The 15,724-nt window shown below is 30.5% G+C and overlaps 1 protein-coding gene across 1 annotated transcript; it reads right to left on the reverse strand.

Moving 5' to 3' along the window:
* Window positions 1-8,964: 8,964 nt before the first annotated feature.
* Window positions 8,965-10,572, reverse strand: LOC127285705 (uncharacterized). The gene is made up of 3 exons (XM_051311843.1): window positions 10,521-10,572; window positions 10,162-10,379; window positions 8,965-10,068 (listed from the first exon to the last, which is right to left on the reverse strand). Exons 1-3 carry the CDS (start codon window positions 10,570-10,572, stop codon window positions 8,965-8,967), a joined length of 1,374 nt encoding a protein of 457 aa, XP_051167800.1.
* Window positions 10,573-15,724: the final 5,152 nt, after the last annotated feature.

The following is a 15,724-nucleotide window of genomic DNA, read 5'->3' on the forward strand; positions in this document are numbered from 1 at the left end:
ACGGAATGGAGTTTTGCACCATGTGATGATGAATATTTCACATAATATGCAATTTCTATTTTTTTATCATATGTCCTGATTAAATGATGTTAAATACTATAATATGACCGCCATTATTTTTATTAATTTTAAATATTTTTTAGAAAAAATGTCTTAAACGTGTTATTTGTCCTTTTCTAGAGAATGACCCTACTATATAATTCTGTTTTTGAGCTTGGAACGAAATAAGATTTCTATTTATTTTTGTGTCGTTCCTATGCACGAAATATAATTACTTCTTATTTTTGTTTTATTCCTCGGCACGAAATATAATTGCCTCTTATTTTTGTTCCGTTCCTTGGCACGAAATATAATTACCTCTTATTTCGTATCGTGCCGGAACACAAAACAAATTCCTTAAGTAATTTAGTTTTATGCCTCTGGCACGGAACGGAACAAAATTATAATTCATTTTAGTCCCGTTTCCCGACACATCCCTATTAAAACAATTGACGCATTTTCAATGTAGTAAGAAAATTATCAATAAAGCATTTGATATCATGAATGTATTTACTTAGATGTTTTTGTAGTCACTTGGCGTTTTTTGCATGCTTATTAGATGGTAAGTTTGTAGGTAAGCTTACTCGGTAAGGTTGTGATAAGTTAATATTGTACGCTTACTGCAAGGTCTAATCAGGTCTAATCCGAAGTCAGCTCGATTAAACGTAACTAGTGAGTGCAGATTCTAGAATTACTGATTACACAGGCCGGATTGATTTCGAATTCAATAGAAGTAATTTTGTATTTTTTATTTGTGTATGATCCGTTTAATTTCGGACTTAACCGGACTAATTCTAGATAATAGAATCCCGACTCCAAACCGATCTGTTGCAAATTAATTCCACATTCCGAAATATTAACCAAAGTAGTGCGTGACTATTGGTCAGAAGGTAACATGTCTTTTACGCCGACAATAAACAGTTCTTATAGAACTTAAGACTCATCTCAACTGTGAGAGAACTGCATCTGGCGAACTGTAATAAAAGCAGCAAAACATAACTAAATCCAGATTGTTGCGAACTATAATTGCGGATTTAATACATACAGAATGTCGGATTATACCAGAATCATTTCGGATTCAGATTTTTAAACGGACTGAATCTATCTAGATTCGACGAAAACAGTCCGAAAATGATACAGAATATTCCGAAATTAATGCGAACGAAAAGACAAATATATGAGATAAGTCTAAAGTAGTCAAAAACTTATATAAAATTAATCTGTAACAATTCGATTCTTGGTCGATCATAAAACTTAACCTAAAATGAGTCCGGAATAATCTGGTATAACATCTTAATCCAAAATGTGTCCGGGAAAATCCGGAATTTATATGTTCAAAATCGTCATTGTTGTGGACTAATACCAGATTTTTTACATACAGTTTTCAATTAAGATTTTAGATCTAACTTAATCCGGATTCGTTACACACAGATTGCCGACTAATTCGGACTCCTTTCTGATTAAGATTTTTGTTCAGACTGCAACTGTCGATTTTAAACAAAAAAAATAAATAAAAAATTGAAAATCAAAGAAGACAATTTATTACAATTAAATAAAATTTAATTATATTAAATCTTACTATAATTCAATCAGCGCTGACATAAGATTTTATTTTTCGATGACTTTTCCCTAATATCCAAACAGAATTTTGTTGTTTTCTCTGATCTCGATATATCATTTATATATATATTTTTTTTAAATAAATATTTATTACAATTTTACTTATGAAATTTTAAGTAACCATAATTTTAATTTCACCTAATTACCTTTGGATTATAATTTTTATTTTTTTATCTTAATAATGATTTAAAAAAATGATTATTAGGATTAAAGTAAGAAAAATTAAAAATTATAAAATAAGTTTATGTCTTTTTCTTTTTGTAAGATATTTTGAACTAATTTCATAAAATATTTTTACTTTTCATCTTTTGAATTTCCCGCCATTATGTTTGGTTTTCAGAGAGTAGCGTCGTTAATATTTTGTTTAATGTTATTTGTGAACGGTGTGAACGTTGTCACTCATGACAGTTCCTAACCTAAAAATCTAGTTTATTTAATTTAATACCACATCTCAGTGACTTTTCTTAAATATTTTTTTTACAAAATTTATTTTATTTACTTCAAATTGTTTAAAAAATGGTTAAATATCAATGAAAAATTATGATTCTTGTTCCGATGATAGCGGTATATGTGTAGAATAAGCCATAAAAATTTGAGCTTAATCGGTGCAATAGTTTTTTTTATGATGTCCGCCTGGTCAAAAAACGTTGTTTTGAGAAAAAGTGAATTTACGAAAACATGTCCTTTTTCAAGGAAATACCCCTTTACTCGACAAGATACATTACATACATGTATATATGCTTTTATATACATGAGCGCGTGACTTTTACATTGTACCAAAAAAATCCAACCAAAATAATAAATTCCATAGCATTTCTACATATATATCTACTATAAGAATATGCAGTTATTTCAAAAATAATTTCTTTAATCTCGTTTTTGGACAATAAAGTAAAAGATTTATCGTCGAATTCGTGTTCTGACAATTTGTAAACATTGGGGAAGAACGATGATCGATATCATCATTTTTATTATAAGGGAAGAACGATTGTTGATTGATTGCAACAAAATTTAATCATTTTCTCTCATGAAAATAGGAACAAGAAATCGACTATTATTTAAACCAAAAAGGCTCTTGATTTAAACCACGTTTAAAACACACTGAAATTTGAGGTTAATCTCTAACTCTATGTTTATGACTGTCGTTTACGATACTTCTGCGCACGCGCTTATATACAAAAATGAGTATAAATATACTAATTCAGAAAATATATTATTTTAAGAATATGCTATTGTTAAGTATATAAATATTATGTTCAATTATTTTTCTTTTAAGTATAATTTGCATACTGTATTCAAGTATCCATTTTTTTCCGTGTAGAAAATCTATTTTTTTGAAAAAAGATGTGGTACTAACCCCTTAAATCACTAGTGTAAGAATACTGCAATACAAAAAATCCGAAAACAAGATTTAAGGATAATCGTCCAGGAGACGACTGGTACTATGGATTTATGAAACGAAACCCGTCGCTTTCATTTAAGAAGCCGACAATGTTGCTGGAAGCAAGAAAAATTGCTTGAGATTCATTCATTATTTACGATTTTTATGACAGGGTGAGGAATCTGTACTTAACGTCTTCAATTGATGAAAGCTCTGCAGCTTTAATTTTCAATGCTGACGAAACTGGCTTCGCATCGAATCCTTCACGTATGAGAGATATAGGTGAAAAAGGCCGAGCTTTAAATAGAGGTACTATGTACTATGGTACTATGTACACTGCGACGAATAATGGCTAAATGGAAGAACCCACTTTTTATGATTGAGCGTCCCAATTCTATAACTCGTTCGACGCTTGGACGCACGCTCTATTGGTAGTCGGGTAGCAGCGATCGTCAGTGGCTCCCTCGCTGCTACCCGACTACCAATAAAGCGTCCGTCCGAGCGTCGAACGAGTTATGGAATTAGGACGCTCGATTGGTTTAAAAAGATGTTTATACCTACCGTCAATGACATTCGTCGAGATAGTAATTTGGAAGACAGAAAAGCTGTTCTATTTTTCGATGGTCATGCTAGCCACATGAGTATCCGAATAATTGTAGTGATCCTGAAATTTTAAAAGCTTAAATAAAAAAAGTGTTTAAATAATTTTTATAAAGTGAATCGAAATTAAAAGAGTTCTCAAAAATTTAAAAATGTGTTTGAGAAATGGCGCCCGAGAGTCGCCTAAGTGTTTATGAAAGGTATCGGTTATCCTAAACAGTATAAGTGGACAAAAGTGGCGTTATTTCGGTTCTGCTAATGCACGTGTGACTATTTCGATGCATGTTAGAAAGAGTGCGAGTGTCAAAATTAGAAAAAGAAAAGATTATAGAGACCCAAGCCCTGTGTGGCAACGAGGTCTCAAGTTAGAAGTTAGTCGAGTTTTTGATTGCTAAGAGAAAAGTTAAGATGAAGAATTACTTGAATATTTTTGTAATAATATATTATTATAATATATTATTTTGTAATAATAAATTTTCAATAAATAAAAATACGTACTAAATTAATTATTTTGGATTGGATTCTACATAATTGAGCAAGCCTTTGAGAATAAAATAGATATTTTGAAGTTCCAGAGCCATCTGACTGATTGAATTCAACCACTGGATAAATGTGATTTTTGTCCCGTCAAAACTGCATGGGACAAAATTCTAGTTGAAGATGGTAAATCAAAAATGCGATACAAGAACTCCCGCCTTGCAAAAAGTGAGTTTAATGCATTATTGGGTAAATTGTGGAAAAATTTGAGCCGCAAGAATATTATCAGTAGTTTTTAAATCCACCGGATTGTTTTTCTTTTGACGAGACATAGTTTGATGAAGATTTATTCGGTGCAAGGGTATTAGCCTGTTATGAGCAACATCGAAACAAGCAGCAAAGGTTGGCTTCTCCGGGACCAGAACATTCAGAGCGATCAGAACGACAAGAATCTATCTCTTTCATTCGAAACAATTTTGTAGATGATGGTCGTTTCAAAGAAGTATTGACAAATACTAATAAATAAGAAATGTCAGAGGGTCCTCTAGACTTAAGCTGTAAACCAAAACAAACATAAAGAAAAACAATCCACGTCTGTTACGGAAATCATTTATATTTTTGCCCATCAACTAACAAAGATCGCTGCACAAAATCCAGCAACAAATTCAACAAAAAGTCTAGGAACACGATAAAAACACCAAACGTATGGAAAAGTCCTCATGACAGGGACCTTTATTACAAGACTGAAAGAGACGGAAGAGAAGAAAAACAATAAGAAAAATAATGATCAAGAGAAAAATGGTCCAAAAATAAAACGAGGAAGGCCACAAAAGGTGAAAGAAATGGAAAGTGAAGCAATCGAACATCGATAATAATCTACACGAAGAAAGAGATGAAACAGACCGCATTGAACCAAAACAAAAGCGAGGAAGACCTCGAAAAGAACAGAAGGAAGGAAAAGAAAATGAAGAAATAGAATTATTCGAAAAAGAATAAGAAGCTGCCATTGGAACGGAAAAGTGCATTGGAGAGGTTGGAGAAAATATTTTGTCCAACGCCTTCTATGGAATTAAGATATTGTAAATGAGAAATACTGAGAATAGATTGGGTATAAAAAGGATAATAAAAATTGCCAAATTAATAATAGATATTAACCAACCAACTGAAAGGTTTAATTATTGCGATCACATAGTTAATGTCAAATTGACAGTTTGACAGCTGTCATATTAACTGTCCACTTATTGCCAACTCAACAGCTGTTAAATTATAATATGAATAAAAAAAATTATCAATTTTACCTTAAATTCTATACCAGCTGATCTGAAAATGTTTCTACTTTCATTTTAAATCGATAAGATCACTTTTCAGCAAACTTGACAGTTTATTTGACAGCTGTCAACTGTAATTTATATTTTACAGTTGTTGGGCAAAGTATCATGTGCTATTCGTGAAGAACATCAAACTTTTCGGGAAAAATTATTAAAACAACGAAAGATGGAGCAAAAATATCTGCTATGCAAAAGAGTTTGAAGTCGTGAAAGTGGCCCTCAACTCCTGATGTGACAACATTGCCTTGGAAAGATATTGTTGGACACATTAAGCCTCCAAAGGTTAATTCAAAAAAATGGATTCTATACAATTCCTGCCATGGCAAAATTTGGTTAGATCTAAATTTTCTATCAAAGTTATTTTAATTAACCCCTCGAGTGTGAGAGTCTATAGACGTACATTCTAAAGTGGGCTTTCAGTGTGAGCTACGTCTATAAACGTACATACAGGGTTGCCACTTTCAGTAGAATTGTACTAAACTAGTACAATTTACACAAGAGCAGTACTCTAAGTACCTCTTTGACATATTTAGTACAATTTTTTTATAGTGTTTGTAATACATACTTTTATATGATTTTATGGTGATTAGTGTAAACAAGAAGGCGTTTACACACTTCAGTGGCAACAAATGTTTCTAACGAAAATGTGATTGGCTGTATAACAGAAACTTTTCATATTTTGGACATTTGCTATCAGAAAAGCCAATTAAATTTGAGAACGCGTAATTGCATAACCCTGCCTGCCTTGTATCTTAGATAAATATACCTTGTATTGGGATCTCTTGTGGGGCGTGGCTAATTTTTTTATACCCTAGCGGCGAAAATCGTAACCACTGACAGGAGGTTACATGTACACTTGTACAGTAACAGAAGTGTTTGTTTTTATTGTTTTTTCAAAAATATATTTAAAAAATGAAGGTTTGCATGCAAGAAATTTGCAAATTTGCAAACACGCAACCAAATTGTAAAAATTTTATTGGTGGAGAAGGCCTTCTCAATGCCGGACACGTTTTACATTGCGGAAAAGTATTCAACAATGAAAGTACCAGTGATGACAGTTATAATTATAAAATTTTGGCGTTTTGTCTCCAAACCTCAAGTATAAGAGATTCTCCTCACGAGATTACTGGTAAAATAACAAAAGCAGGTGAAATATTGTCAATGTTGTGCTCGTGCAAAGCCGGTTTGAGTGGTGCCTGCAAACATGTGGTAGCAGTACTGCTATATTGCAACAGGTTAGAATTCTCTTTATTAAATACTATTATTGTAAATATTTGTCATTTAATTCTGAATTTTGATTATTAGACTTGCATTTATTTATAATTATTGAGTATTTTGTTCAGTTAATGAGAAAGAAACGTTGATGATGACACAAGTCCATTTTTAGGTTATGTATACGAATTGTTTATTTTACTTTTCAATTTTCGATAATTTATCGTCAAATATTATTGAAGAACGTATTGTGAAGTAGTTTTTTTGAAGTAATTTGAACTGATTTAAGTTAATTATAATTAATTTTAGTTGAAAAAATTAATTCTTGAATTTAAATTATATTTCTTTTATTCGATAACATGCAGTCAAATAACGTTTTATTTTTCTGAACTTATTTTGCTTTCTCAATGTAGTTACAAATTGGAGTCCATTATACACATAACACATATTTAATAATTAATTATTTTTATTCTTTTGGATCACCTTAAAAGAATCAAAATCAAGTCACATTATTAAATATAACCTAAAAATTAAGAATCTGTCAGTAAACTAAAAATTTTTGTTTGATAATTTATTTTTATTCATTAAAGCACTCTCATTTTTTGTAGAAATGACCTAGAGGAATTGAAAACTGTTACTTGCACTGACAAGAAGTGCATTTGGAATGCTCCCCATAAATCGACACTTCAAAAGTACGAAACGCAGCCTTTGAGAAAACATAAATGTTTCTCACCCAAGCAAATTGAAAGTGAAGAAACTGAGAATACTGCACAATATCAGTTGGATGAAGATTTATTGAGAAACATAATGATTACAAATCTTCATACCTCGGCTTTAGCGTATCACATGTAATTAGATATAATTTTGTTTTTACATTCTATTATCGAATTTTTAAACTATAGTTAATGCATTTTTCACGTGCTCTATAATGAGGAATTTGACCTAATTTATTTATTTATTTGCTTATTATTTTTTCTATTACTTGCATTTTGTAATTTTTTTCAGTTGCTTTAATCATGGAAAAAGAATGTAATTTTATATATTATTTATCATAATCAAATTCCAACGTAATTTTATATTTTTACAATTGAATATTTTTCGTGATTTTTTACACTTTTTGATAGGCAATCAAATGTTTTATTTGATTTATTATATTTTTACATGAAAAATTGAATTATTTACGAGACTTTTCTATTTTTGTTTTGTGAACAATTAAATTCCATAATCTGCAACATATTTAAAATGGGCGTTATGAAAGTAATTTATCATTGCCTTTTTCTTGTTTTATGTTATTTTATAGGTCTGGAAGACATGAGCCTGTAGAGGAAGTAAATAATAATAATAATGTTACAATTGAACTTGATAAGTTACAAGCAATTTTTGAAAATCAAGATTCGTCAAAGATTCTAAATGATTTAAGAAATGTTCAAACAAACCCTCTTCGACAATGTTGTGAAGATTTCGTTTCCCGATTAAATAAGAATGTTCAAGATATTTGTATCGAAACTTCTAAATTTTATTCAACCTGGTTAGAAGAGAGACAGTTTAGAATAACGGGGAGTAACGCATACAGTTTATTCACATATCGAAACAATTCGAAACCAGATTGGAAAAATAAATCGATAAATTATTTTTATCCGAAACCAATCAACAACTGCTATGTTAAACATGGAAGAGATAGTGAATCGCTTGCACGTGAAGCATATAAAAAATCAACTTCTCTAGATGTTTTTCAATGTGGTTTAATTGTATCGCGTCAGAACCCTTGGTTAGGATATTCGCCTGATGGCATTGTGTTTCAAAATGACAAATTAATGAAATTGCTTGAAATAAAATGTCCGTATGAAGGAAAAACAAAAAAATTGGAAAAGGTCGTTAAATCTATAAAATGGCTGACAAATGAAGGTAACGAATTACGTTTAAAAAAAAAACATGCTTATTATGCCCAAGTGCAAATTGGTATGGCCTTATTAAATGTTTCAGTTACTGACTTTATCATTTACGCTCCATTCGACGACAAGTTTCTTTTACTTTCAATCGATTTTGACGAAAGCTATACCAAAAATTTATTAAAATCATTGAAGACAGTTTATTTCAGTAATATGCTTCATTACATTTGTCAAAATGAAAATTCAAATGCATAAAGGAAACTAAAAACATTAAATATGTATTTTTTGTCTTAGTAATAATATTTACTCAATTTAAATACATGTCATCTTTGTAAAAAATGGTTTTCGTATTTAACTTTATAAGAAAAATAAACAGTATTTAAAAACATTTACAGTATTTAATCTCCAATCCTTTAAACTAAAATTTATCATTTTTTAAAATTGGTGCACTCAGATTTACTATTCCACAGATGATGTTGAAGATTTCTTCAATCTTGCTAATCATGCAAACAGGAAGGATGTCGCCAAGAATAGCAAATGTTTTTAATCGCTGATTTGCTCGCTCCACGTGAACTCGGGCTTTGGCAATATCGCGATTTACATTGGCTTCAGTTTCAGAAAACTGTTTTTTATTTCTTAAGAAGAAAGGCGTTAGAAGAGAAACGTCTTTTTTTTTACAAAGTTCTTCCACTGTGAAGCCTTTATCTGCCATTACAATGTCATTTTTGTCCAATTTATTTAAAATCGCACTCTGCTCGAAAATTGAATTATCAGAGGCTCGACCTCCATAAGCTTGACTGACGAAGGAAATCAATCCAGCAGATGTTACACCAGTCATAAATTTAATAGTATAATTTCCTTTGTAGTAGGAGTAGGTTTGTATTTGGCAGCATAAGTTCGCAGGTCTTTGAATTCGAATTTCAGTGCAGTCGACAACTACTCTAACCTGCTCAAATCCTTGAAAACATTTCGGTATATTTCTCAAAACATTCTCTTTGCTTGGCCAAAAAATGGCAGGTTTCAAACAGATATTTAAAATATCAATCATTTCAAAAATTCGTTTTTTGCAATTGTCTTGACTTTTAAATTTAAACAATATTGCCAACATTGCGTATGACATATTCTGTTTTAGCTTCATGCATGTCATAATAATTAATTCCCTTGTATTTAACTTAACACTTGTATTATCTGATTTAACATGTTTCACCAACTGCTCAATTGTAGACAACAATTTAAAATCACAAATGCCTGTCATTGTGCTCAGTTCTTGATCAGTCGTGATGAAAGTTGAAAATTGCGGTATAATAAAATCACTTGCAACTTGAATTGCAGCATCTATTTGGGAAGTTTGAACTTGAACTTCAACATCTACATGAGAATTTTCTTGGACAACAGCAGATTTTTCTAAGAGAGGTTCTACAAAATCGTCGTTTCCCACAATTTTATTTTTATCAATCTCTTCGCATTTATCATTCTGAACATCTACCTCTTGAATCAGATTTTCATTTCTTAAATCGATTTCCTATTGCAAATGTATCAAATGTCAAAATTCTATTTGATTTACAAAACATATCAAAAACATAAAAAGTTGGAAGGTTATTGAAAATTTGTTTACCTGAGCTGAATCATTTTGAGTCTGTTCATCACCATTAGAAATAAATTCAGAATTTTCAAATCTATTAAGACGTTTTTTCGATCTAAGTTCACGAGATGCACGTGCAGATTCATTGACACTTAACTTGTCTACAATAACTCCTTGAGGAAGATTTTGCGAAGGCACACTAGTTTTTTTTAAACGTACGAGCTTTTTACACGTTTTGTCATTACCCAGTTCTATGAAAAAAAATTATATAAATAATCTTACATTTTTTTTATTATATTAATTTATTAATTTATATTTTATTAAAATTTATTAATTATTAATTTATAAACAAATAAAAGTTTTTAAATTGTCTTAATTTTTGTTTTACTTACCTGTCTGTAAAAACAAATCTTCTTTTTTAAAATGCAGAGAACAAACTTTCATTGAATCTGAAATTTTTTTCCCGATTCTTAGTGCTTTTATCCAAGCAAATCTCCGGTCAACCAACTCCTCATTTCCGAATTTGTTTAAAATTTTCACCTGGCTTGCGTTTTTTTTAGGAAAACAATAAAACCGAACTGTCACTTCCCGGCACGATTTGCTGTTGCAACCCGGTACACTACAGAAAACACGACTTTTATTTTCTCTTTTTTCAAACTCCATGATGAAAAAAGACGATAATAATTATTGTAATTTAATAATTGTTAATTAATTATTCATACAATTATGAAAATTTGATAAAACCGGTAAGCAAACAATGTTTTGACAGGCGATGTAACCTACTGTCAGGGGTTACAGAAAGTCCCACCAGATAGCGTGTCGCAGTGCAAGAGATCCCAATATTGTATTGCAGCTGACCGGCTTGAAAAGTTTTTAATTTCGATAAAATTCTGAGATCACTATAAAGGTAAACAATTGTTGAACACGATCTTATCTTGTTTTTAATATTAGGTTTTAAAAACTTTGTTTTTTTAAGAATAGTTTACTCTTTAAATCTTAATACTAACAAGAAACAAAGGTTGTGATAAATAATGACCGTACATGTGTAAAGCATGTGCTGCGTCGATGAATTTTAGGTTATATTACTATTATAAATACTATTAATTTTCAGATGACTAATTTTGCTTAGTTTTTTTAAATTTGGCTCATTGTTGTCTTCGAAATGAACAGGTGAGTAAAAAATGCAATAAATTTTTACACTTTCACATTTATTTAAAAAATCATACTTCTATGACTATTTTTTCAATTTCAACGTTGAAAATTGAAAATGTCGATTGCAACAGAAATCTAATAACAAAATGTACCGTCGTCACAGATTCAGAAAAAGATTCAATCGGACAATTTAACTCTGACTGCGACTCTAGTATTATAGAAGAAACACGTAAATTAAAATCAAAGGAACAATACAAACAAAAGTTTAGTGTGAATTGACTAAATGAATTTAAATGGTCTGCAGAACCTGGTGGATCAACAGTGTGTACACTTTGTAACACAAAAATTTCTGGAAGTGCATTTCATCTCCGAAGACACGCTAATTCTATCAATCACATTTTGAATATTAAAAAAATTTCAAATTGTTCGAATATTACCGAATCAATGAAGAAAGACACATTAAAAGATAGGGTGGCCGATGCTGAAATTAAGGTTACATGTTTCCTCTGCGAAAATAATCTTTCTTTTCGAGTGGCTGACAGTATGTTGCCCGCGTGCCGGCACATTTTTCATGATTCCCAACTGGCTTAAGGCTTAAAAATTGGCAGAACAAAATGTTTAGTTCTGGCTATTAATAATAATATTTCTCCTTATTTAAAGAAAAATTAGCGTCAGAGTTAAAACAAAACCAATTTAGTGTTATTATTGATGAAACGACGGATGTCTCAACCACAAAAAGTTTGGTTGTCATCACAAGGATGTGGGTAAATTCATCTGTTCAAGACAGATTTTTTTGCTTGATTGAACTGGCGGACGGAACTGCTGAAAGGATATTTAATGCTGTTAAAAGATTATTGGATACGTATGATATACCGTACGAGAATATCGTAGGTTTTGGGGTCATTCGGCACACTTGTTTGCTTTAGCGGCGTATTTGAAATTACCAAAGCCAGTGGAACAATTTGCCAGAGATGTTTATAACTATTTTGTAAATAGTACGAAACGTCAACAACAACTGCAAGAATTTCAAATTTTTTCTTAAGAAGTTGTTCACAAAATGCTGAAACTCAGCACAACTAGTTGGCTTGCGTTCATTGTAAGTATATAATTTATAAATGATTATATTAAAATGATATCGAATTTATTTAACATACTTGAATCTACGTTCCTGAAAATTTAGAGCAAAAGAGTATAAAATTTTATGTTATAGCATTAAAATGATATTCAACATTGTAAAACGAAAGAGCATTTATAAAATAAAGAGTTATAAGTTTACTACTTTATGAATAAAAAATAAAAATTGTTATTATTATTATTGATTTTCAAACAGTTTAATTTAATTATGTGACAAATTTATATTTAAATTAAATATTCGTATAAATATTTAATACATGCGTGAATGTTATCATTTATAATTTAGTACATATCAGACATAGATGCCAGTACAAGTCGCCATTTCATTCTGGTCACCCTGCGCACATACCAAAAAATTAATAAAAGGCACAAAAAACAAGTAGATTTGGTCAGATCAACACCAAGCATGTATAAGTGTTTGTCAATCTTGGAGTAAAAATTTAAATGTCCTGTTATTAATAGCTAATAATGAATTTGAAAAACCTGAAACTCGTCAACAAGCCAAAGGAATTCATGCTGCACTTGATAATCTTGAAAATTGCTTCATTTCACTTGTTTCGAACGATATACTTCAAAGGTTTAATGCTGTCAGCAAAGCATTACAAGCTAAAGATTGTCACCTCGTTTTAGTTGTTGAACTTTATCACTCTCTAATGCAGTACGTTGCCGAATTGAGGAACCAATTTTCTGTCTACGAAGAGAAAGGCAAAAGTGTTTGCAAGCATACTATTATAAATTTGATTCGTCGAGAAAGAAGAAACGTTATCTACATTTTGATGAAGCGTGTAAATTGTCAAAAAATATTATCTGAACATATTAACGGATTTAGAAAAAAGTTTCTGAATTACCGTCATTGCAAACAATTTTTCTACTGCATAAGGTACATTTTTTTTTATATTTCAATCATAACATCACGCGTAATTTAACTTGTAGTAATAAGTCATTTTTAAATAGATTAAAAATAAATCAACTACATATACAAAACTTTGAACTAATTTTAGCCAACTTGTTATCATTTTTATGTTATTACACGATATAAATACAAATTGCAATAGCAATAACTAATTTTGCGTATATTAATAAGAATAAGAAATTATAGAAAATTCGGATAATCTAATGTTTACATCTGCGGTGTTCTAGTAAAAATACTCTCTTATTATTTTTGTTGACAGCATGGATTTAAAATTAAAATATTGATCATCCAACTTTTATTCCTAAAAATTATAGTAATGTATTATTGTTGTTATTATTTTTACATTTAATAAGTATAAAAAATTGCACTAGTAATTTCAACTAATCTGCACATCATAATGAAACAATTTAATTTAATTAAAAAAACAATAAATTCATAAAAAGTCATGCAGGAGGATCGGCTACGGTTTTGAATCTTTGAAATTTTATTTATTTAGGGAATAAAGATTTAAAATATTCAAGAGTTTTTTTTCGGCATCGGGGACCAACTTTTTCTTTGTTAAAGATAGGTGTGTGAATTCGAATCTGATGTTAGTTTTTCATAATTCGAAATGACAGATCCAATATGTCGGACAGGAAAATTGAAAATTGATCGGATTCGTTTGAAACTTGTTACTCGGGGGTTTTCTGGGGCGCGGAATTCAAATCTGATGTTAGTTTTTCAATATTCAAAATGGCGGATCCAATATGGCAAACGACAAAAATAAGAATTGATCGGATTCTCTTGAAACTCGTTATTTGGGAGTTTTAAAGGCCGCTGAATTCGAATATGATGTAAGTTTTACAAAATCCAATATGGCGGACGACAAAATTAAAGTTGGTCGAATTTTTTTCTTTTCTTAACATTTCTATTTTTTAAAAAATAAAAATAAAAAAAATCTGAAAAAAATGTGTAAAATCCTGCCGTACATTTCCACGTGGTACACCGTGGGGTTGTAGATAACTGTTAAACTATTTACTAGCTAATTACTTTGCTAAAATGTTATAGTTATTTTTCTTATTTAATATTTATATTACTGATTTTCGACATATTTCATCCACTGTTTTAAATTTCTAAAATCTAAATTTGAATTTAGATGACACTGAAAACCTTTGAGTAATAAGTTTTATGAAAATTTGATTGCTTCTTAATTTTTCTGTCCGCCATATGGATCCGCCTTTTTGAGTTTTGAAAAACTAATATTAGATTTGTAATCAGCGACCTTGAAAACCCCTGAGTAACGTGTTTCAAGCAAAAACTGACGCATTTAGAAAAATATGTCCGCCATATTGGATACGCTGTTTCAAATTTTGAAAAACTAACAACAGATTCGTAATCAGCGACCCAAAAAACCCCCAAGCAATCAGATTTACTAAAAGCTTATTACTCAAAGGTTTTCAGTGTCATCTAAATTCAAATTTAGATTTTAGAAATTTAAAACAGTGGATGAAATATGTCGGAAATCAATAATGTACAAATATTAAATAAGAAAAATAACTATAAAATTTTAGCAAAGTTGAAAAATTTATCGGTAAATAGAAACAGTTGATTATTGCGATTTAATGATACCTACATTTTCTACTACTTTATAAAATTGTTCCAGGGATGTTAAATAATAACACAAAAAAACCGAAAGTATTGCGATTTAAAAGAAAAACCTTATATTACTGGTGAAACCCGTCTTGCCCGCTATCGTATCTTGCTCCCCTTTTACCTATCTTCGTATTTGCAGCAAATGTAACAAAACACATCACAATTGCTATCAAACCCGTAAAATGAATTATTATTTTTTCTTGTTAGATTGCACTCTACATTAACCAACTCACCAAACAATGTAGAGCTGCAGTTGAATGCTAACGACGTCTGCGGACTTACTTTTCTACTCTGACTAGCCGATGATACTGGAGTTCCGAGTCCCTGCATAGTAATACATTTTCTACGTGCGTCTGCTATGACGGCATCAAACCCGTGATCCAGGGACTTTGCCAGATCACGGAATTGCTCCTTTTTCACCGTCACCTCATGGAGGTGACCTGGAAGTAGATGCACGCAAGATAAAATCGCTTTGAGTAAAACCTTAGCTTTGAATTAGTATTATTAAATAATTAAAAATTTTGTTAATTATGAATTTGCTTTAATGGAAATGATGTCAAGTGTATATTCCGTGTTAGAGACGGAAGTTAATTAACAAAAGAAAATAAAATAGATAATTTGACAAAAAAATAATAAAGTTAGAAATAATACTAATTTTTATTATTAACAATTCCGCTTATTTGGAAAGCGTAAATTGCTCTTCGCTAACAATGTTAGATTAAGGTAGTGGACTGTCACTTAGAATATTATTTATTCAATAAACCC

The sequence above is a fragment of the Leptopilina boulardi genome, unplaced genomic scaffold (genome assembly GCF_019393585.1).
Source record: "Leptopilina boulardi isolate dan_hultmark-lab unplaced genomic scaffold, ZJU_Lbou_2.1 LbouV2_341, whole genome shotgun sequence".
NCBI lineage: Eukaryota > Metazoa > Arthropoda > Insecta > Hymenoptera > Figitidae > Leptopilina > Leptopilina boulardi.

Coding starts and splice junctions, on each gene's coding strand:
- LOC127285705 (XM_051311843.1), bottom strand. CDS start 10,572: ATGAAAGTTTGTTCTCTGCATTTTAAAAAAGAAGATTTGTTTTTACAG. Junction 10,380..10,520: donor AGATTTGTTTTTACAGACAG/GTAAGTAAAACA, acceptor TTTTTTTCATAG/AACTGGGTAATGACAAAACG. Junction 10,069..10,161: donor CTCAAAATGATTCAGCTCAG/GTAAACAAATTT, acceptor CATTTGCAATAG/GAAATCGATTTAAGAAATGA.